This window comes from Corvus kubaryi, unplaced genomic scaffold (assembly GCF_017639235.1).
Source record: "Corvus kubaryi isolate FWS band 111438036 unplaced genomic scaffold, C.kubaryi_AGA036_p1.0 37284, whole genome shotgun sequence".
In the NCBI taxonomy this organism is placed as follows: domain Eukaryota; kingdom Metazoa; phylum Chordata; class Aves; order Passeriformes; family Corvidae; genus Corvus; species Corvus kubaryi.
Window position 1 is genome coordinate 6,327,164 of NW_024581088.1, and position 23,303 is coordinate 6,350,466.

Below are 23,303 nucleotides of genomic sequence, written 5' to 3' on the forward strand. Positions count from 1 at the left end.
TACTTCCGCCGTACGGCGCCGGACAGCCAATAGGAGCGCTGTGCTGCCGTGTGACGCACGGCGTGACGCAAGGCGGCGCCGGAAGGAGGCGGTGGCGGCAGCGGCGGCGGGAGGATTTGGCGGCAGCGGCGGACGCGGCACCATGAGCGTGCGGCTGAGCGAGGGGGCCATCGCGGTGAGCGGCTCGGGCTGGGCCGGGCTGGGCTGGACCTGGTTCTGGTTAGGGTGGGAGGTGAAGGACGCACCTGGGTTCCGGGGCCGGCCCGGTCCCGAGGGGAGAACCAGGCCCGGAGCGGGGCCTGGTCCCGGGGGGTGGCTCTGGTCCAGCGGTGACAGCCATAACCGCGCTCTTCTACGGCAGATCCCCCTCAGCTCCTTGGGTACAGCCCTTCATAGGTTGGGCCCGATTATCTTAGAGGTCCAACCTCGTTGGTTGTGTGGTTCTGTCACTGTGGGTCGCGAGGCGTTCTCGAGCGAGGTGGTGGCACCTTTTGAGCGTCTCTTTCGTTTCTCCAGGCCATCATGCAGGGGGAGGACGTCTCCAAGCCCGTGCTGCAAGTGATCGTGAGTACTGTCCCTTCCCTCCTGTGCCAGCCCCTCGGTGACTGCATGTGGGGTCCTGAGTGCAACCAAACTTCCACTGCAGAGCAAGGCTGCTCTACTTGGAGTTCTCTTAATTTTGTCTTATGTTGCTTGGGCTGTGCTGTTGGTATTAGTGCTCAGGAAAGCCGAGTAGATGAATCGCTTGCTGTTGATGTTACTTTCTGTTCTTGAAAAGTTTCTGGACAAGCGTGAACTGACAGCCTGGGGTTTTTTTTCCCCGCAGAATACACGGGCTATTGCTACAGGAACTGGGCCCCCACGTTACCGAGTGCTGATGAGTGATGGGGTGAACACCCTTTCCTGTGAGTATGATAAGCTGCTTGTGAGGTTTTTGTAGGTGTGGAGATGCTAAGGGTGATAAAGTTCCTGGTCTAGTGACTGGGTGCGAAGTGGTGAAATGAATATTGAAGGAGAATGTGGTGTACACTGTGCCACTGCATTTTGTAATTTAGGTGAAATCTTTGTCTTCTGGAACTTTGTGAAATGTAAGCAATTAACTTGCTGCAGGTTATAATGAAAATACAGAAACCTATACGTATAACATTGATTTTAAAGTATTTTAGCTTAATCTTCCTCTCACTTCTTTGATATACAAACATTATAGCTATCACTGCACTCTGAAGTGTGGGCAATAGCTACAGCAAAGTTTATGGTCAGTTTTGGTGACTTCTTAGCAGTTGCACTGTTTTCTTTGTCTCAAACTGAGCAAGTTGTAGATCCGGTGCAATGCTTGACTAGCTGGAAAAGTTGTGGCCAGCCATGGCAGCCCCTTTTTAAAGCTGGCACTGTGAATTTCTTCAATATTTTCCTTTGCTCCTGCAGCTTTCATGTTGGCAACACAGCTGAACTCCCTGGTGGAACAGGAACGCTTGTCAGCCCGGTGTATTTGCCAGGTTAACAGATTCATTGTCAACAGCCTGAAAGATGGAAGGTATTTGTGTTAATCTTTAAGTACAGCCCTACAGAAAGGCAGCTGCACTACTGGAGGCTCTGTCCTTTGTTACTAAGCAGAGCCCAAGTGCTTTTGATTAGGATTATCTGAAAATACTCAGGCCTTAGGGTGCAAGAGTGAAAGTCCACAGCACCAGTAACAGAAGAAATACATTGCAGATTGTGACTCTAGTCATCTAGTGGGATCAGATGGGATAGATCTGATCTAGTGGGATCAGATGTATCTGGTTCAGTGGTTTAGTAATATAAAGTTTCCAGTTGCAATACTCCAATTCCAGCTGGAATACTCCAAATACTTGTACAAAGCTTCCTTCAAATTACCTGCTGTTGAAAAGAAGCAATGAAGATATCTTGTTACTTAGGTGTTGTGGAATCTGGTCCTTTATTAAAACGTGAGGAAATAGGATAGGAGGAAAATTTGAGGGGATGGGGTACTGCAAAATGAGAAGGGATCCAGGTGAAACAGAAGAGCTATGTATATGATAAGCAGGATATGAACTGAGGTTTGTATTCTTTTTATTCAGTGCTTTTTCTGGGAGAAGACTACTTTTGAGGCAGGGAATGTATTCTGTCTTATAAAATCTGGTATGGTTTTGCTCCTTTTAAAACACAATGGTTTCCCAAGCTATTTTTGGTGCCTATTCAGCCTGCCATCACCTGTCCTTGATGCAGTGTGATATTGTTTCAAGCTTACTTGTCCCTCAAGAGAGGGTTTTGTTGACACTGGAGAGCTTTTGTCATCCAGATCCTTCATCCAAAGCATCTGCCCTTAGTGCTTGGTTCTCTCATCTGCTGCAAAGGATATTCAGAGATGGACTTGGAGAGGGAGTGAAAGTCTTTATTTGCTGTCTGTTCTGTGTTGTAGGAGAGTGGTTATCCTGATGGATGTAAATGTCATGCAAACTGCTGATCAGGTTGGTGGGACTATTGGCAATCCCCAGCCATACAATGAAGGTGAGTATCTGTAAGTAAATACTTTTCTGTCAGCTCTGAGAGCCTTTCAGCTTCTCTCTTTCACTTAAAAGAAGCAGTCAGAAGACACATTCAGTTTTTTTATGCCTGGAACAGCGATGTCCAGATCTTGAAAATCCTTTTTTGTTTGTGTAACGCAAACTGGGGGTTGTTCATATTTTAATAAACTCTGCATTGTGGCTAAAGCTACAATTTCTCCATGGTATTTGGAGCATCTATACCTTATAACCTTGACAGGTTTTTATTGTAGTGAGTGGTCTCTACCTCGAGTTCCAGTAAGTAAGCGGAAGCTATTTTATGTCTCCTCATAATGAGTAATCAAATAGATTATAATTTCTCCTGTCTGGAAAGAAAACAGGAGGAGGAAGATGGAATAATGATCTGTAAAAGTCTAAGATGGCATGGAGGGGATGAATAAAGAATGATGAATCTCTCTCTCTCTCTCTTTCCTATGTTCGTTTGATGCTCTTCAGCTCTCCTGTTATCAGGCAGTGGTTGTAAAACAAAGGCTGCACCACACCCCTAAACTGCATAGTTAAATTATGGAACTTGTGGAGGTAGGTGCCAAAAATTGGCACAGGTTCAAAAAGCAATTAGATGTGAAAGAGAAATCCATTAAAGGCTGTTAAACATAACAATACATCCTCTGCATGAATGTTAGGTGCAGGAAGCACTAAAACTTAGATTGTTCCAAGTGCATAGACGAGAGACTGGTATGAAAACAAGGCGAGCACAGAATTCCCTAAGCACCCATCCCTACCATGCCCAGCTGAAAAAGGATTGAGGCACTGGGTGAACCTTAATTTGACCTGCCATTAATCTATTTGGGTCTGTTATGTTGCATGAATTACTGTGTTCCTCACTTTTGTGTGCTGAGCTTGCAGTTCTCATGCAAATGTTTCTATAAATTAAAACATTTTTCCCTCCGAGAACATTCAAAAGTCTATTTTGCTCTTCCAATTCTGATCTTTTAAAAAAGGAGGGAGAATAATAAGCACTTAAAGAAAATATTTGAACAGCTCTGTCAGTGATGTATACACAGATAATGGCTGGAATTTAATAGCAAACAGCTCTTCCTGAAGATTTTTTTTTTATCCTGAGAGAAGTGAACTAATATATTTTTATTACTAAGGGACCACACATTAGTGGCAAGAGTTTTCTGTAGAATATTTTGGTCCAACAATGGTGGTAGGTACATTGCTCTTCTGGTTAAAAATCTGCTCTGTTGCAAAGGCAAAGACATCTTTCTTCATTAACTTTTTCCAAGGGAATTAAGAGGGGCGTTTGTTAAATGAGCCTAAAGAATCTTTTGTTCCTTTGATAGTTACTTAGCTAATTGCTGTTTAAAAAATGTGTTGACATCTCAGATTTTATGGTTTAATCCCACAGTTGCTGTAGAGACCAAGACTTTCAGAATAGCTACTGAGCAGACTGTTTTGTGCCTTTCTCCCATTTCCCTGCTTATGTGATACAAGAGCTTGTGAACTATAGTGTTTTTCAGTTATATTGTTGCTTAGAAACCACTGAGAACGTGGTATCTGACAGAACTGAGCTGAAAATATACCTTTAACTATAAATTCTGGTAAAATTACCATTACTTTGATCAAAGTTGTGTTCTTCATTTGGACTTACAAAAATACTCCGCGATGAAGGTTTCAAATCTAAACTCTTTTGGAGATGTTACAGGTCTGTGGTCATAATATGTGTGGGCTTGCACTAGATAAAAGATGCCAAATAGGATGTGATGTGTGTTTCATTTTAACACTGATCTTACTCTGATGATGTCATACCCTTTTATTTGATACTAAATAAGGTTTCTGATACAGAAGATGGTAGTACTTTGGATTAAGTAAGCTTAACCCAGCCTTGCTGCTCTGCAGGCTGCAAGATTTGTCATGAAAGTCTTGATAAAATGGCAGAGGTGTGTATTTCAAGTTGCACATTCTCTAAATTCCTGTATATATTAGGAAATTGTGTTTTTGAGGGACACACAGCTAATGCAGAATGAGCATCTTAAATGTACTTTGTGGTTTCCATTAAAAAAAAACTTCTGGTATTTTAAAAATGCATCTTTTAGCCCTACTTTTGGTTTTCCTTGAAGTACAGGTTTCAGACTGCCAGACCTAGGATTAAGGAATATTCTTTCTCAGACTTTAATAGCACAGTGGGCCCCAGGGGGGTGAGAAGCTGGCTTTTGGCCACTTTACATGGGAGCAGTAGGTGGTTAATCTGCCTAACAAGGAAGCTGGAGAGACAATCTTCTTATTACAAATCATAAAAACTTTTCAGGCAGCCTCTCATAATAGTATTGAAAATTAAGACTGAGCATTTCAGTTCTTGTTGAAGACTGGATGGTTGTGTTATTACTGTCTTTAATCTCATTCAAATTACTCTGCTGCTGGACTTCCTTTTCCCTATGACAATGACTTGCTACTTATGTTTAACTTCTGTCATTAATCTTTCCATGGTGAAATGTTTATGTACTTACACATTCACTTGAACTCCTTATTCTTGCCCTTCCCACCAGTGTGATTTAGGTGTGTGTTGTTTCAAAGTGCATTTTTTTTTTTTTCCCTTTCTCTCCCTTCCCTGCTGCTCAGTTCTGGGGCAGGTCTTGTGTCACGGCCCCGTGGCAGAACCTCTTGGTGACAAATTATTGGAAGCTGAGGGCTCCTGTTACACAGTTATTGCCTTTGAGTGGGCTGTGGGGCAGCTGCAGGCAAAGGTCTTGGGTTTGCCTAACCCACTACATACAGCAGAAATGTGAGCAGGTATTTCAGCTGGTTTTTTCACCTCCTGCTAATAAAAACTAACAGCAAAAACCAGGCAGCCTCCTCGGTTTTCTGAGCACTTTAAGTGATCTGTAGGCCACCAGCCACCAAAAATCACAGTTTAGGAGTCCCTAGGCTCTCCAAGCAAGAAAATTGGAGAGATATTTCTGCTACTTCTGTATTTGAACACATGCACAGATGTGTGAATTTATTCTTACTCTGTTGAGAAACACTCGGCTGTGGGTAGGCAGCCATTAAAATGTGAATTTGTGTTTCATAACGCGCACGTGTTCCAATGTATGTGGTGGTCTTTGGTTTGGTTTTCAGTGGGTTTTTTTTTTTTTAATCACAGAATTCCTACAGAAAAAAACATATTTGCAACAAAAGTAGCAAGGAAACCTCTTGCTGCTTCGTACCCACATTCTGTTCTTCCTGAATATTCCACCCCTGACCAGACATATTTTTCTCTTTTTTCTTGTTGGGTTTTTTTCCACCTTCCCTTGCACAAAATGAGTTTGGGTGTGGAGTGCTGACCCTCTGAGCACCTGAGGCCACTGAGCAAGGGGGAGACCTGGCTCCTCCATCTAGTGGAACCTGCAGTAAATACACATTTTGCTGTTTGACGTCACGCTGTTGCCAGGGAGACTGTCACCAGTTCACCGATGTGACTCTACTGCGGCAAGTTAGAGGAGCAGATTGGGGTTTGTGCAAGGACCTGGCTTTTGGATTAAAAATAACCACAGGGTTACTTCTGTAGGCTGTACCACATCAGGCAACACCATGCTGGGGTCTCCTTGTGTTGTTTCTGCTCCTTTCCCGTAGTTTGGTGCCGTCCCTCTGTCCTGGGATTCTCTGCTTTTGTTCCTCGTGGTGCTCTACAGGCTTGGTCTGACCTTCTTTTCCACTTTCTCTGACCATCTTCCTCCTCACATCCCAAATCAGGGGGTCTTTGCCTGCTCAGGCCTAGGTCTCCCTGCAAACCAAGATCTGAAAGATTAGTTGTGTCCAAAAGGACAAAAATGTTGGGTATTTTCTCATCTAAAGGCAGATTATATTGTAAAGGAATTCAAATTTTTTGAATGGTAAATTAGTCTTTTAATGGACTTTTCCTTTAGATACGCCTGTCTGCTCTTTCCCTTGTAATTTATCATTAATTTAAGACAAGTAAAAGTCCTGGAATCTAAAAAAATGGACAATCTATATACACTAAGGCATCACTTTGCTCCCTAAGCAATTTACTGCTGTGTGCCAAGAGGGGCCCTGGTGAATTCTGAAGTGATGACTCCATCACCCCCACATTAAACATCTTCATATTTTGAAAATAAAATGCAGCAGGTGTTTTCTTTGTCTTGTGTTAACTTCAGGTTTGACTTTACCCAGTGGATTTTTGGCCCTTTCTGAGCTGTGAGACAGAATTCTCCACAGTTTTTTATCTTAGCTGTTAGGTAGGAGCAGAAACTACCTGTCAGAGCAATAGCAGCTGATAAACACTGAAAAGTTGTCAAGATTACTTCAGGTCTGTCCTTTTAAATCACCATCAGCCCTGAGTTCTTTCCAAGTAGAAAGCAGTTGCTTGAGGAAAGGGATCTGACTGGAATTCCTCCATGGTAATGTTGTTCAACAGATAGCTTGCTGCTCCTATGTCTTAAAACACCTGGATTTTAGCCTGTTCTCTGTGGTTTTAATTATTTTTTTTTTTTGCATGCAGGTCTTATTTTCTAAATTTTTAATTACTGTGCTCCCTACTCTACTCTATGGTCTCTTTCCATTTAATTACCAGGGCAAGGGCAGCAACGTTCTGCAGCTCCAGCAGGAAACCCAGCAGCCAGCAAACCACAGCAACAAAATGGCAATTTGTCTGGAGCAGGTAAGAGTCATCCTGGGCAGGAATTCTGATCTGTGCAGTGAGAAACTACAGCTTCCATTTAAATAAATCCTTACCATAATGGTGTTGCACAAGAAACTATCCATTGAGGGGTAGCCCATAGCTTGACAAGGTGAATTCTCTCAAGAGAACTCTATACTTAGATTTAAAAGGGTGAAAAAAAAATTGTCCCACTTCCCTTGTCTTCCCCAAGGGGAAAAAAAAAACCAAAAAAACCAACTTTATTCAGTTAATGCTGCATTCTTGAAACAGTGCTCTGTGGACACCCAAATTATGCTACAATTTGGAGCTGGTCAACAAGTGTGTGTGTTATCAGTGCTGAGATAGAGGCCAAACGTTTTAGGCAGAACACTGAAATTATTTGATAGTACATCTAGAAACGTGGTTTTTTGATCAAGATTTCAGTGAGATACTGAAAGATGCAATCAATTTAAATGTCAGCCTGTAGATTTTTTTTTTTTTTTTTAGCTAAAATGTTGTCAATCCTAATTCTTGGTGTTGCTTTAACTTGTCTGTATTCTTTACCCCTGTGTTTAGGAAGGATTTTTAAATAGTAAAATTTTGACATTTGCTTAGAAACTTGCAGCAGAAAACAAGCTTTTCCTTCCTTCCTTGCTTAAAGCTGATCACAAGAGTTCTGTGCATATACATTGACAAGATTGAGTTGAGAATTAGCAGTATCACTTTATGTCAAAAAAACTATGTGGGGGGTATTTTTCCTTAGTTGTTCCCCCAAGTGGTGTCTTAATCTAACATTTCCCATCCCTGGAAGTGTTCAAGGCCAGGTTGAAAGGGGCTCTGGGTAACATTGTTTGTGGAAGGTGTCCCTGTCCTTGGCAGGGGGTTGGAATGAGTCCCTTCCAACCCAAACCATCCCTTTGTTTTAGAGAATTTAATGCTAAACAGTTGTTTGCCACTTAATCTGTGTTCGAGTGCTTGACTCTGGACACATCTCCACTTCAGTGCAAGCACTCTAAAGGTCTGAGAGTGTCTCTTCTGCTGCATTTTGCAGCCTAGAAAACACTTGTGACCAAGAGCAGAAATGATTCAACAAAATTCAAGCCCCTCTGTGGTGCCCACGTGGCACAGGGATCTCCAGTGTTCCCTGGAACTTTGCCCTCTCTGTGGCTCCCCATGGCAATGTGAGAAAGTTCTGCACCTTGAGTTGGTTTTTAACCTGATTTTTGTGTGCAAGACTGAAATGCTCTCTGCTCTGTTGTGGTTTTTGGAAGGTCCTGCTGCTCCCAAGTACCACGCTCCCTCCAACCAGTTTGGAAAAGTGAGTGCTCCCAGTGCCCTGAAGACACCTGGGGGGTCTCAGGCCAAAGTGGTGCCAATTGCCAGCTTGAATCCATACCAGTCCAAGTGAGTTCTTGTGGTTTGCCAGGCTGTATTCATGTCACAGGCATGAAGAAACAATAGCTTTGTTTTGCTTTTTTGTGTGTGAGCCTCTGTCAAATCATTCATTGAGTTCTTTGGACTTTATTGGTTACGTTCAAACAAACTAACCCAACAACAACCACAAAAGCACCCAGAGAAACAAGCAAAAAACCTTCCATAGAAACACTTGTTTTGGTTTTTTGGGGTTTTGTTGTTGTTTTGGGATTTTGTTTTCTTTTTTTGTTTTTTTCTGTGGAGAAGGGTGTTCTTTTCTTTCTTTCTTTTTTTTTTCTTTCTTTCTTTCTTTCTTTTTTTTATCTAAATTCCATCAACACTCTTAACAATCCGAGATTTGCCTTGCCATTGTCTTGGTGCAGCTGCCCTGCTGAGCTTGATAGGTTTTTAATATTTCAGTTGAAAATCAATTGACTTGTCTGGGGCTTTTTTTTTCCTAAAGCAACCTTCTTTTTGGTAACTTAATGACAAAACAGCTCAGTAAGCTATTCACTTCGGCTACTGAGCTGTTGAAAAGCATGAGGATGTAATTATTTAGTGAATGACATTTTTAAGTTACGCAAACTGATTTGATTACCCAAGTTAAATGCGAATCCTATAATTGAGCTCTTGAGTTCTGGCGTGGCTTTTCAGAGCAGGCAAACTGCTGTGTGAGAAATGTACCCTAGAAGAGTAAAAGATTCGAGGCCTGCTTCTGTGCAGAAGGATTGTTCACTATTATTATCATACTGGATGCTTTATGGCTGCTTTGTTGCCTTCTCTACAACTTTCTGCCTTTAATGGTTTAGGCCATTAAAACAGAAAGCAAAAGAGTTGCCGAGGTGCAGTGGGAAGATTCTGGCTCTTAAATAGTCACGTTCCGGTTCCAAAGGTTTGTCAAGTCAATCTCTTCTTTAAAAAGATGAAAAGAGATGCAGAACAGTGATTTCTTGCATGATTTCAGGTGGACCATTTGTGCTCGGGTCACCCAAAAAGGCCAGATCCGCACGTGGAGCAACTCCCGTGGTGAAGGAAAGCTCTTTTCCATAGAGCTGGTTGATGAAAGTGTAAGTGTCATATGCTGAGACAAAGATAATGCATGCCAGATGCTGATGAACCTTTCATAAAGCCAGAATAGAGGAAATAAAGTGCATTTTTCGGAAATGATTTTTTTTTTATTACAACTGAAACTTGTATCCCCGCATTCATTAAATTGCGCATCAACGTGCCAGTTTTTATCCAGAATGAAGTCTTAAATGTGCAGCATTGCTGATTATTTTTCATCAAAGTCTATAGTGTGTGACTGGATTTTTGCAGCTTCAAAATAGAGTTGTTTATGCAAGCTGACAACCTAATACTGAGGGTTGTGGTGGTTTCCTGTAGATTGAGAGTGACGTCTCCTCCTGGCTGAGCTACACCTTACAAAACAGGGAGTGAGAGCAGCATTAGCTCCAAGTTACAAGCTTTCAATTTTCATGAGGAAATTGGAGTACAAATTATTGTAATGCTGAGAAATTTCCTCTGTGGTTTGTTTGGGGAATGGTATCTGGTTAATCTAACTAAACTTGCAGTTTGTCAAACCTCTTATCAAATTACAGCCTTTTGTCATGAAAACAAACAAGATTCTGCTAGATTATATTGAGTGTAAAATGCGAGGTTAATGATGTAAAATGTTGTCACCAGGCATTTGTTTTCTCTGCAGAGTGTCTGTATTCTTTCTTTTTTTTTTTTTTGTTTAAACAGTGTTTATATCTAGTGAGGGTATAATTGTTATTAATTCTTACTTATAGACATATCTGAGTGGGAGCCATCACAATATACTGTGTGCTAACTTGTGGAGCTGCGGGGTCTGTTTGAATTTTATTTCATCAATGCCAGTTTTACTGGCGTTTTCAGAGGTGTCTCTATGATGGATGTAGTTCTTATGCTTTTTATTCTGAAGCTGTAGATGTACTAATGAGACTTGAATATGAGGTTTGATTGTCAGGTGTAGAATATGTCATTTTTAGCTCTTAACTACAGATGTGAAGAGAACGTTGTTTGTTTCTCACATGCCTGGAGCTACCCTGGCAGACCCCACTGTCTCTGCAGAACTGCTGCCACTTAACATTGCAAAGATTTTATTTTTTTTTTAATCTTTTTCCATGCCAAATTTCAGTTCTGACCAGCTCCCCTATTTTCCTGCAGGGTGAGATTAGAGCTACTGCATTCAATGATCAAGCAGACAAGTTCTTTCCACTCATTGAATTGAACAAGGTATGGTAGCTTTGTGCTTTCTTAGAGTGACAGGAGCTGGAAAAGAAGAGCTTGAGCCTAGCAAGGATTTTTAAAGGTGAACACAATCTATTTTCCCTGACTACTGATAATATCCCCTGTTTCATTGCTTTCTCCTGTAGGTATATTATTTTACCAAAGGCAATTTGAAGACAGCTAACAAGCAATATACAGCTGTTAAGAATGACTATGAGATTACGTTCACTAATGAGACTTCAGTTGTGCCCTGTGATGATGCCCAGCATCTTCCATCTGTTCAGTTTGATTTTGTATCCATCTCTGACTTGGAGAACACGCCCAAAGACTCGATTGTTGGTCAGTCTAAGTAAAAAAATGGCAGATTCTAAAGCTCTGAAGTTTTATTTTTGTGTCCTGAATGCTGGGCAGGTAGTGAGCATAGGATGCTTCAAGTGTTGTGATCTCTTAATTGAAGTCATCTGGTGGTGGTTGCCATTAAAAATGCCTTAGGCAATTTTTCAAGATGTTTTTGCCCTGTTTTCTAACAATATATAACAATTATTCTTCAATCTTGTGCTTCAAACTAACGACAGTAGGTGATAGTTGTTTATTGTGCTATGATACTGTTTTCCACAGGAAAAGGCTGAAAGAAAAATGCCCTTGCTCAGCACGTGTGCATTTCATACCTTCTGTGGTCTTGCTTTCTTTCACTATGTGATTATCTCTGTAGTGATTTTGGCATAATTCATTGCATCCAAGTCCAAGCTGCATGACTGTTTTGGCTTGCTTTGTGAAGTATCGGAGGTTTGTTTTTCTGTAATTCGTTGGGCAGAGTACTCCGGAAAAATCAGAGGCTTGGGTGGGGGCGAGGGTTCTCAGGTTTCAGAGGCACAGGATGCCTGTGATTCAGAGACATTCAGCTGGGAATTTTAAAGGTAGATGGGTAATAGCAAAAGTGGTGTATTTTTAGGGAGTGCAAAGGGGATTGCTTTGGCTCTTACCACCTGAACATGCAGACTTGTTAAAGTTGCAGTGTAGGATTTTGCAGGGATATGTGGAGGCACGAGCCAGTTGTTTCATTGTGTTACAATCACTTTGAAGCTCTTGCTTGTGCTTTAACAGCAAGCGTGTGTTGCATGATCAGGACTGAAGTCCTTTGACAGAATGTGATGGGAAAAGATACTACAATGCCTTGATCTCTCTAATGTGGTGAGGCTTGCATTTATGAATATCTTAATGACTGCGTCAACAAAATTAAAGCACTGAAGAGTTCTGTAGTGGAACATTCCTACCATAATACACTTAATTTCCATATCAGATTTCATTTCAATAGGGAGCTGGGATACAAGGTAAAAATCTGACAGTAGGTTTGAATTCTTCTCTTGTGATCTTGTATTCCCCAATTGTGACCCTTGAGTAACTCTAAATTGTAACTGTTTCTCAGATGTAATTGGAATTTGTAAGAGCTACGAAGATGTCACTAAAATTACAGTGAAGGCTAACAATAGGGAGGTTTCAAAGAGGAACGTGCATCTGATGGATACATCAGGGAAGCTGGTGACAGTCACGCTGTGGGGAAACGAGGTATGTGCTCTCTTACCTGTTCTTAAGCAAAGCTTCCTTGGTGTAGGGTGAGGAAAGTGCTGTTGTCACCCGAGATGGGCACAGCACTGACAGGGCCCTGGATGTTTAAGGATCAGGGGCCGAGAGAAGGTGAAAGACTGTCTGGTTGCGTTCAGGTGTGATGTTCTTAACCTTTCTCTGACAAACTGCTGACATGATCTGACTAATGTGTTCTGAACAACTGCAGACATTATGTCTCAAGCCGAAGTACTGAAGGTAACGGGCTTCTGGTTTAGGAAGGGGTATGAGCTGCAGTTTGATTATGGAAAAGCCTGGTGGCTATGGCTGTCTGAAATGAGAGGAATTTTATTTGTAGGATGGCATACATGTTACCCTGCATGAATTGCTACCTAATGAGCAGGTTGAGAGGCTCTGTCTCAGACTGGGAGTTTAAAAGCATCAGAGCCTTGGAAGTGAAAGTTTGAACGGTTGCAGTAGACTGCTTCCTTATCTTTTTAACAGGCTACTTTGTTTTCCACTGTTGTTATAGATACTTAGGGATTTATGTGCCAGTCTATAAAATGGGAGTGATCCTGCCAGCTTGACGGTGATGCTTTATGGCTAAATGATCAAGTGCACTGATACTGTAGGTACCTAAACACCATTAACCATCTGCTGATACAAATGAAGTAAACTGAAGTTCAATATCACAAAGCCTTAAGATTGAACTAGGTTATAATAGGAGGGACTACTGGTATAGAATTCCTGGCATAACTCTTCCAACAGAGATCAGGGTCTGCATTTTGCAAAGTTAAATCTGTTTGCTTGCCTGTAGAATAGAGGCATCAATAAGCCTTGGGGTGGAGTGATGTGTGGCTTGCAGCTGGAACAGTTAGGGTTAGAATCTGTATGTCCTTTCCAACAGTCATTGCCATGACTGCTGGGATATGTTTTCTGTTCTTTTTGCATCTCATGGGTACAGTGAGTACCACTGCAACTCCAGCTCGTTTGTTATCTTCAAGCACATGATCCTCCCCTTGCTTGCTGAGTGGTGTGGGGTCCATAAAATCTATACCTTTCAAACCCTCTCTCATGCCATGAGGTTCTTTGGTAGTGTCAGACTACTCAGGTGATGGCAGTTGAACAGCATTAGAGCAGCTTTATGAGATAAAAAACAGAAGATGGAGAGTTGAGTAAAAATGTTTGGTCAGCATAGCTGCACTTCTCTGTAAGTGGTAGTAAGATGGACTTGATTGGCTCAGTGCAGCTGAGTGAGTTGTTTCATCTCCTGAGGAGTCTGATATGAACAGTTAATTTTGTTTCCATTCCCATAACACATCTCCCTTCCTAAAATGCTGGTGTAAAACTGCTAACAGAGGGGACCAATCCTTTCTGGCAAACCAGTCGTGTGACTTAAGGATTCTCTGGTTCCCCAGGAAACGGGGTGCTAGGATTGCACAGAAAATTGTCACCTACCTTTGCTTAAACTCCTAATGACACCGTTCAAAACCTTACCTTTTAGAAACAGCAGGGTAGTTCCACTTGGTCTGTTGTCATGACCTGTGAATTATCACCACAAGTTCAGTACCTTTCCTGTAATGTGCTGCTGCTCTCTGGTTTTTCACACATGCAGGCTGAACAGTTTGATGGTTCCAGACAACCTGTGATTGCCATCAAAGGAGCCCGTGTCTCTGACTTTGGTGGCAGAAGCCTGTCTGTCCTGTCCTCCAGCACAGTTGTCATCAACCCTGATAGCCCAGAGGCTTTTAAACTCCGAGGATGGTATGAGTGTGTTTATGTTGCTTTGTTTCAGCCTCCTGCAGAGTATTTGTTTCTGTTTTGTTTCGTTGTACTTGAACAGTGTGTATAGCACTGAGGGAAGGTGGCAGAGGGTAGGGCTTCCAGGGCTGTAGAAACTTCTCTGGCTTGCAAGCCCTACAGCCTGGAAGGCTGTCTTTCTTAAGTTGTTCAATTCAAAAAACTTCTAACTCCATGACAGACCTTGAAAAATTGAAACTGGGGTAGTGCACGCTGACCCAAAGCCTTGGAAAGGCAGCATGAAATCAGGCTTGACCAGCTCCACTTTCTGAGGCATGATCTGAGAGAACAGCATTTTTTTCCACAGGTTTTTCCATTGTGTGGAATCTGATATGCACTCAGTTAGTGTGGAGGGACTATTTGACATCTCTCAGTGTCTAGTTCTTGCCAGATATTTTTCAGATAGCAAAATAACTCTTTTATTGTCAGGAAAACAAAGTGATTTTATTGTTGCTTCTCCTGTAAGTAGCTGTTAAATTGTCTGCTGTAACTATGAGCGTGGTGAGTGAGATGTGGTGTATGTGAAGAGGGTTAAGTGCCAACAGCATCAGACTTGTGAATCCTGAGTCTTCAAATTCCAGTTACATCACCCAAATGTGGATGAAATAAATGGCATCCTCCATTTGTCATTGAGCTGTGGCTCTCCCATACTTCAGAGGCTTGTTGGAGATAAAATTGATTGTGGGTCTGAGCTATTACTGTCACACTTTAATTAAGCTCAATTTTTGAGCCTCGTTGGTGTGTTTGTGAAATCACAAAGCCCATCGCAATGGGATGGCAGTGCAACCTTTTGCTGAAGAGCTGTGCTTTCTTATTTTAACAGAGGAAGCATAATCTTTTCAATGCTATTTGCTTTTTCTTTCGAAGCTGCTGCGAAGATAATGGTACCATGTAATTTAATTTTAATTATGGAAATATCTTGATGCCCTTAAATCTTGTTATCTGCCTGCCTTAAGAAGTGTGCAGTGCTTGGTTTGACCACTAGCTGGCAAACAAATTGCAGTTATATAGAACAAAGCTGTCCTCCTTTTGTGGGTTTATAAAATACTGTGCTAATTAAGTCAGACTATTAACTTATTCTGAAATGCTATTTTTGTTTGCAATATACACGTATTACTGTAATTGTTTCCTTTGCAATCATTGATAAAAAATCCCTCATGTATCGAGCACATGAAAATAAACGTAAGCTTTTGATAAGTCTGTATGGTCTGCTCTCCAAAAATAGAAGTGCATCTCTGTGGTTGCAGGTTTGACTCCGAGGGGCAGCTTCTGGAATGTGCCTCCATCTCTGATGTGAGGGGTGGGCCAGCAGCTGGAGCAAATACCAATTGGAAAACTTTGTTTGAAGCCAAATCTGAGAACTTGGGACAAGGAGATAAGGTAGAGCATGGCCACTCAGCACAAGCTTTGTGTATTGGGGAGAAAATAAAAAGCAAGGCTTTATGCAGGTATTCTGCTTATTGAAGTGTTGAGCAGTATGTGTTTACTGCCTTGGAATTTATGCTGTTAATTAATATTACCGTTCTTCAAATAATTCCAAGCTTGTTGCCGATGTTGCAACGTGATACTTTGTTTGCAAGAGAATTCTAAGCCATGTGTAAATGAAGGGGGGATGTTTTTACCCCAGAGATGTTCGTATAAGCAGCACAAAGTGTTCCAGGAGAAACAGGTGCATTAGGAGGAAGTGGTTTTCAAGGGTGCACACTTGGTCAATAGAAAAGCTGGTAATAAACCCCAAGTCTTTTGCTTTTTCATTCCAGAAACCTCTCTAGGCTTATACTGCTTTTTTTTGTTAATTTTTTTTGTTGTTGTTTCAAACTTAAAAACAAGCTGTTCGGGATATACAAGAGCTTTTATCCATGGAAAAAAACCCTTTAAAATCATAGAATGGTTTGGGTTGGAAGGGACCTTAAAGATCACCTCTTTCCAACCCTTTTATCATGGGCACCCTTTAGATCAGGTTGCTCAGGGTCCCATCCAGCCTGGCCTTGAACACTCTCACTTTACCTGTAATTCAGCTGTTTTCTGTGACAATTTTTGCCCGTGCTTCTTAAGCAGCCTCTATTTTTTTCTGCTGAAAGACTTGACCGTGGTCTTAAACCATTATGATGATTATTTTAGTGTGGTGAGTGGGTATTTTGTTCTGTAGGCTATAGTTTAATCAAATGCTTATCTGTAACACTACACAATAGGCTTTCTGTTTTTTGTATTGGTTCCTGAAAGAAGCGTAGGAAAGTGCAGAATCTTAATCCTGTGAAAAAGTGCAGATTTGAACAGACACAATGGAGAATCAAATATGCTTTATCTAAAGAAGACCTAGCAATTGGAGTTTCCTGCAATGGAAACACAAAATAATCTTGCTGTAGGGGCTTTATTAACATAATGGAAGCCTGAAAATTATTGCAACAGAGGGGTTGATTTACAGTTTCCCAGTAATCCATAGCTGTTAAGCTTTCTAATCCTAAATATCCAAGTATGGGTGCCTTGCTTTTGTAGTTAATTCAGAATGGGGAAAACATTGAGTATTTTGAGGCTAATGTTGCACACTCACTCTCGCAGGCAGATTATTTTAGCTGTGTGGGCACAATTGTACATCTGCGCAAAGAGAACTGCATGTACCAGGCATGTCCCTCTCAGGATTGCAACAAGAAAGTGATAGACCAGCAAAATGGACTTTACCGCTGTGAGAAGTGTGACCGCGAATTCCCCAACTTCAAGTACCGCCTGCTGCTCCTGGTGAGTACCCGGATCGGATTTCAGGGCGGTTCCTGCCACGTTCCCAGCACAATCCAAGCAGAGAATCTTTTGAGGTGCTGTCTGTCTGTCTGTGCTGCCTGGGAGTTAGGAGGTGTTTAGCTGGTTTGTCTCCTCTACCTGAGTGAGGGATGTTTCATTGAGCTGATTAGCAGTTTGTTTTCCTAGTGCTCCAATTAAAAGCTTTTCTCTTTGCCAAAAAGTTGCTGCTAGCTCAGTTGATTTTGGTTTCCAAGTGTACTATGCAGTGCAGAGTACAGATGGCCTCCGCCTCTTCAGTAGTGAAGATAAACTGAAGTAAAATGGCATTTCTGGAGAGCAGTAATTGCACTTTTACAGCTGCTACCTATATTTAGTACAGTTTTTTTGGTAGGTATTGTTCTGCTTCATGGTTTAATGGAGCCTGCTTCAGAAAGTTGTCTGGGGATTATTACTGTGATGCCCACTTACACCATAGGCATTGAACCTTCTTCTGTTTTACATTATAAATTAGAGTTGTGTCTGCTTCTTAGAAATGCTCTGCCAGGTGGGCATGCAGAGAGAAGGGAACTATCCCTGCAGCCTCACTAAAACACAAACTGCTTCTGAATAATTTTTATCAGATAACTTCTAGGAACGCATGAACTGCTTTACATAGCAGAGTCATTCTTGTAGAATATAAAGGGGATGCTGAGGGTACACTCAAGGCCTTCAGAACAGTGTCTCCCATTTCCTCATTCCTAATTGTCAAAGCAGCCAGGAAATGCATGTGAGGCTGGAAATGGATCTTTCAACTTGTTCTTGAATGTTTTGATAGTTTCCTTATAGCATAACATAGTGTTACATGAATTTATGCTCAAGTATTCAGGTATTTACAAAGTAAATTCAGTTTGCAGACTTGCTGCTGTTCCCCCTTGGTGGTGGTTGTTGTGGGATACCTGTTCTTGCTCACAGCTCATCAGTGGCAGCAGGACACAGCTGAGCATCTATCAGTGTTGTCCTGCTATAATCTTGTTGGCCTTTCCCTGTGGTTCAATCTACTGCCAGTATTAACTTGTGTTAAGTTATGGACATTCTGTGGAACTTAAAAAAGGTAGGAAGTCACTGCTTCCCACCCTCAGTGATTGAAGGGACATAACAGGTCAGGCTCTGAGAGTTACTGGAAATTTAAAACTCTCTATAGCTCTGAGATGTTTTCTTCTTTTGTGTTGTCTTCTGTCTTTCTGGAGGAAAAGGCAACTGGGTGAAATAACCTTTTGGCTTTTGTTTTTGTATTCTAGGTGACCATTGCAGACTGTCTGGAATATCAGTGGGTGACTTGTTTTCAAGATTCAGCAGAATTCATTCTTGGGCAAAATGCAGCTTTCCTGGGAGAACTGAAGGAAAAGGTCAGTCAATTAGCCTATTGTATTTTTACATTTGTCTCAAAGCTGAACTATGTTTCACACATTCTGTGTTGGGCTGCCCTCAAATTTCTTGGGTTTTTTTTGATCCTTCTGGTAAGGAAATATTCTTGTAATGTTTTGAAGGCAGCTCTGGAAAAGATGTAAGGTTTGTGTGGAACACCAGTGCTGATCCCTCAGAGAAGCATGGTCTGATATTTGTGTGTGAATGTACAGCAAATGTGGCAAAGGCAGTGGGGTATGTTCATGTACTTGCTGTGGGAATTAACAACATTATTAAAACACATTAAAAAATGCCATAGGAAAGAAAGGGATATTCTGTTTCATTTGTCAAGGGTTACAAATTTGCCCTTTCTCTGGGTGATAGGCCAGCTCAGCCCAGCCCGAGGTTGTCCTCCAGATGTTGGCCTTCAGTATCTTTTACAAGTTCACAAATCATTGCTTCTCCCTCACCCGAAGTTCTTGGCAGGGACTTGTTTACTCTCCTCGGGATTATTTTCCACAGGCCATCTGCCTAAAGAACAGAGATTTGCCTGGTTTCCCCCATAGTTTGCTCCCACAGTCAGTCTGTCTACCTCTGAGCTCTTCTGGCTGCTGAAAGCTGGAGATCAGCCTGTCCTCATCACCTGGACCTGGAGAGGCAGCTGATCACTCAAGTGTTGTGCCACAGCCTTTGGGGGACTGACAGCTTTAACACGTGTTGGCTCCGGTCGAAAAGACAGCCTGTTTTATCATTGTACCTAGATGGGAAGAATCTGAATAAAAACCCTGTTTTAGCAATGAATGCTGACAACATTATCCCTAACGTGTTCCAAAAATTTGTTTACAAAACCAAAAAGTTCCAGAACACTTTGTATGTATCTTTGTAAGTAGGCAGGAAGCTTTTTCAACTAATGTGTGTGAGCCCACTTTTGAAGGCTCTTTTTTTTCCCCACCAAATAACATCAGAACTTTGTGGGTCTGATGAAAACCATGATTTGTAAAATGGGTCATTGGCAGAGATGCTGGAGTGATCTTTCTGTGGCAGATTAGAACAGTTTTTAAGGTTGTAAGTCATTGGACACTAACAGACAGTATTATCTTCCCTTTGTCACTCTGTGCTTTTCTGCTGCATTTTTCTTTCTTCCAACCAAAACAATCTTTTCCTGATATTTTTTTTAAAATTTGTGTGCTGTATAAAAACTGTGTGGCTTTGTTTTGTTTTTAAATGATGATGTGGAATGCATAATAAGTTCCTGAATTGCATATGAGCCTTGCTGTGCTCCCAGGCTAAGGCTGGTTGATTCCAGGACTCCACAGATATCCCAGTTGTTGGTTAACCCATTGCTTGGCTGTGGGAGGGAAATGAAGCAGGAGGGATTGTTGAGGCTGTTGTCTTGAGACACTGTTGTAGACCACTGTTTGTGCAAAGCAGGGCTATTTTTCCTGTAATATGGGATGATTTTTGGATATTTTCTGCACTCTGGATGTCAGGGGGTGAAGGGTACAAAGCTTGTGGTTCTGGGGTGCTGAGTTTTTGTGGCATTAGGAAGGCTGGACACCTCTGTTCTGTAGGAAGATGGTTTGCTGAGGGGATTCTAATTAGATGTGCTTGCACTTTTTGCATTTCCATTTTCAGACACTCTTAACTTGTCAATATTTTCTTACTTCAGCTGTGCTTAATCTCTGCTAGAGTTTAAACAAAATTTCGTAGTCGCTTTTAATGCTGAAGAGAACTGGGTGGGGAAGGAGAGACAGCAGATCCTATGTACCAGTACAAACATGTAATGTCTTTTGAAGAGCTGCCTAATGGAAATGGCTGAGGATAGAAAATGGAACATAATATGGAGTGAGCCCTTGAGCGGGAATGCTTTGTGTTCCAGGAGAAATTGGTTTTGATTTGACACTTTTATGAGCCTTTAAAAATGGTACTCGATGCATTTGCAGTAAGCTTTTCTTAGTGGTTTTTCTCTGATAGACCTGATGCAGTGTCTTGTGAAGTTGGTGGGAGTCTTTTCACTGCTCACAGTATGGATGGAGTCCATGTACAGCCCGTGATCACACTAAGCACAGATACATGGGCAAGGTTTTTCATCTGCTTCTTGTCTGTGCTTGTTAGATACCAAAGGAGGTGATATGGGGTAGCAGTGACTGCTATGCTGAGGGCATTTTCAACTCACTAATGGTTACCACAGTTTGTGACAGAGCTGCAATGAGGAGCTAAATGCTTTATTAAGTGAGTTTTTTATCCTCTAATCCGTAAGATGGCCAAAGGAAGGGGTTTTAATATTCAGGAGGGATATGCCTGAATTCTGTAATCTGTGAACCTAGCTGCTCCTGTTCACCTCCATTTGTTGTGCTTTTCTAAACCCTAGGAGAATCACTATGTAGTGTAAAATAGTGCTGCACACAGTGAAAAACAGCAGATGTAACACTTGGAATGTGAGTGGAACTGGGGTGGGTTCAATTCCAGATCAGATGCTCTGTCTGCTGCTGGAGTGACTGATCAAGTCAAGTGCATCTGGTAGATAAATGCATTAATAATTACTTGTCAGTATCATCAGGGGGCTGCAGGATTTTTTTGGAATGTCAGCAAAGGTTTTTACGGCTCATATTTTCACAAAAATAAACTTTTTTTTTTCACAGTCCATGACTTGCTTGCTCCTTTTCTACTGTTTTGACAAATTGTCTGTTATAAATGATGATGATGATGTTTAGTGTTCATATGGTAATTAGAAGCAGCTTATGTTATAAATATGACAGAGTCTTCTCATGGTTATTAAAGCACGTTCAAAACATGGATCCACTTTTTTTATAGAACATTCTCTTAGATAGGCCTGTGTCAGGATGTGAAGGATACATGCAGCTTTGATGGATAAGCAGAAAACCAAAATGCCTAATAAGGCAATTAATAGGGAAATAGTTAACTCTGTCAGTGTTTGTGGTCACAGCACAACATCAGAATTAGCCAGTTTGGCAGCTCCTGTAGATTTGTAGTATTTTTTTCCCTTGTACCTGGTTGCAGATTCAGTGCAATTGTATGTTCCTTTGTCTAGGCAGCTAGGAAGTTGTCACCTTTTTATCTTTAAAAAGTTTTGAGTTAGGGGTTTGGCATCTAAAATGGGACGATGGAAGACTCAGCTCTGCCTGTGTGGGCCAGGTAGTTCCAGTGTTTTGCCAACCTCCCCAAAAGCTGAGCTGTTCTCAAAGTTCATGGCACTACTGGGAGCCTGGAGTGTCTGCAGCTGATCCCTGTCTTTGTCCTTCCCTCAGAACGAGCAGGCTTTTGAAGAAGTGTTCCAAAACGCAAACTTCAACACGTACGAGTTCAGGATCCGAGTGAAACTGGAGACTTACAATGTAAGTGTTGCCCAAAAGGCAAATAATGTAACTTGTGGCTTTTGTAGTTCGACTTGTCTCCATAGGAGGTGACTTCCTCCTCTTATGTTTGTGGGGAGAGGTTTCCCTTGCTCACAGAGAACAGAAGATTCCAAAGATCACACAAAAGACTTCCAGTCTCGAGCACTGAAGGAGGGGATCCTTGCTGCTCCCTCTCAGGCTCATCAAGAGTGGCTAGCTTCACATGAAAACAACATATCAGCTCTGGGAGTTGTGTTGGCACTCCCAGCTAACCCAGATACCAGGAGCAGTAAGTTACTGGGGCAGAAGGAGGTTAGAACCAAATGCCTGGAGTGCTTCATGTTCTTTTACATACTAAGATTTCTCTTCCGCAGGACGAATCCCGTATTAAGGCCACAGCAATGGACGTCAAACCCGTGAACTACAGAGAATACAGCAAGAGGTTGATTGCCAACATCAGGAGAAATGCTCAGCTGGGGTGAGGAGGCCAGTGCTGGCTGGCTGAGCCTAGAAGTTCCAGGAAAAACTCAATAGATAACGTTACATTGACTTTTTCTCCGCCCTGTGTGTGACAATTCCACATTAGTTACACCGTGCGTGGCAGCCCAGCTTAGTGGGCTGAGTGATTTGATGCATTTCTCTGGAGATGTGCCCTGCTAGGTAAGAGTGCACTCTGATGGCCACGATTTTGTAGCCTGTTGTGGTCTGTTAAACTCTGACAGCGCTGAAGAGGAATCTCTAGACAGTTTGCCAAGGTCTTTAGACAAACCACTCAGAATGTCTGAAGTAACTTTGCTCTCTTCCTATATGTAAAGCGGGATTATATAACCATTTTGTCTCCTTTGCAAGGAAGTAGTGACAAACCTTGACACTTTGACTTGTTCAGCAGAGGGTAGGAGGAACAGTGTCATGCAGCTTTCAGATATGGACAAAGGAGAACAGGTCTATTAGTGCAAGTTAGTTCCCTTCCATAGCATTCAAAGGCTTTCACTTTCCACAGGTGCCATGCAGTTGTTAATGCTTGGAATGGCAATATGGTAGAATTATTAATCAAAGACATATCTCTTATATCTGAAGAATATCCTTCCTTCAGGGTTTAATAGACTGAGTCAGATGGGTCTGATATTAATCAAAATTGTCTCTTCTGAGGAAGGCAGATAAGCATTGACTCTCCATCCCCCAGGGAAATCCAGGCAACTACAAAGCATTGCTTTAGTTTTCTCTTCAATTAATACTATGGATTCCTGAGTGATTTTTTTTTTTTGGCTCACAATTCCTGCCTATACATGTTTTGTATGTTTGTATGTTCAGTTTCTTTGGTTTTATTTGTAACGATGTTAATCAGAAAGAGGTCTTTAAATGGAGGGAGCTTTGTTTCAATAAACTGTTTAATTCCTGTGTAGTGAATATTGCTTTCTTTGAACACCAAAGACTTCTCATTACTGGAAAGCAATTAATTAGCTTTCATAATAAGCATTCACTTGGGGGAGATGTTACCTTATTACAAACTCTAAGGTTAGACTGAAGAATGGAGGCTTCTTTGCCTGATGTTAACAGCATGGAAATCCAGTGATATTTTCACCATTTCTGTGCCTGAGAATGCTGATGAGCTGGCACTTCTGGGATTTTTATTGACGTTTACACAGCAGTCTAAAACTA

The 23,303-nt window shown here is 41.7% G+C and overlaps 1 protein-coding gene across 1 annotated transcript; it reads left to right on the forward strand.

Annotated features, from left to right (window-relative positions):
* Positions 1-68: 68 nt before the first annotated feature.
* On the forward strand, positions 69-23,046 carry RPA1 (replication protein A1). Its single transcript, XM_042026144.1, has 17 exons — positions 69-175; positions 517-564; positions 827-905; positions 1,426-1,534; positions 2,420-2,508; positions 7,078-7,164; positions 8,415-8,547; positions 9,521-9,623; positions 10,744-10,812; positions 10,953-11,145; positions 12,233-12,372; positions 13,985-14,133; positions 15,417-15,549; positions 16,729-16,905; positions 18,183-18,290; positions 21,558-21,644; positions 22,019-23,046. Exons 1-17 carry the CDS (start codon positions 143-145, stop codon positions 22,124-22,126), a joined length of 1,845 nt encoding a protein of 614 aa, XP_041882078.1. The 5' UTR covers positions 69-142; the 3' UTR covers positions 22,127-23,046.
* The last annotated feature ends 257 nt before the right edge of the window (positions 23,047-23,303 follow it).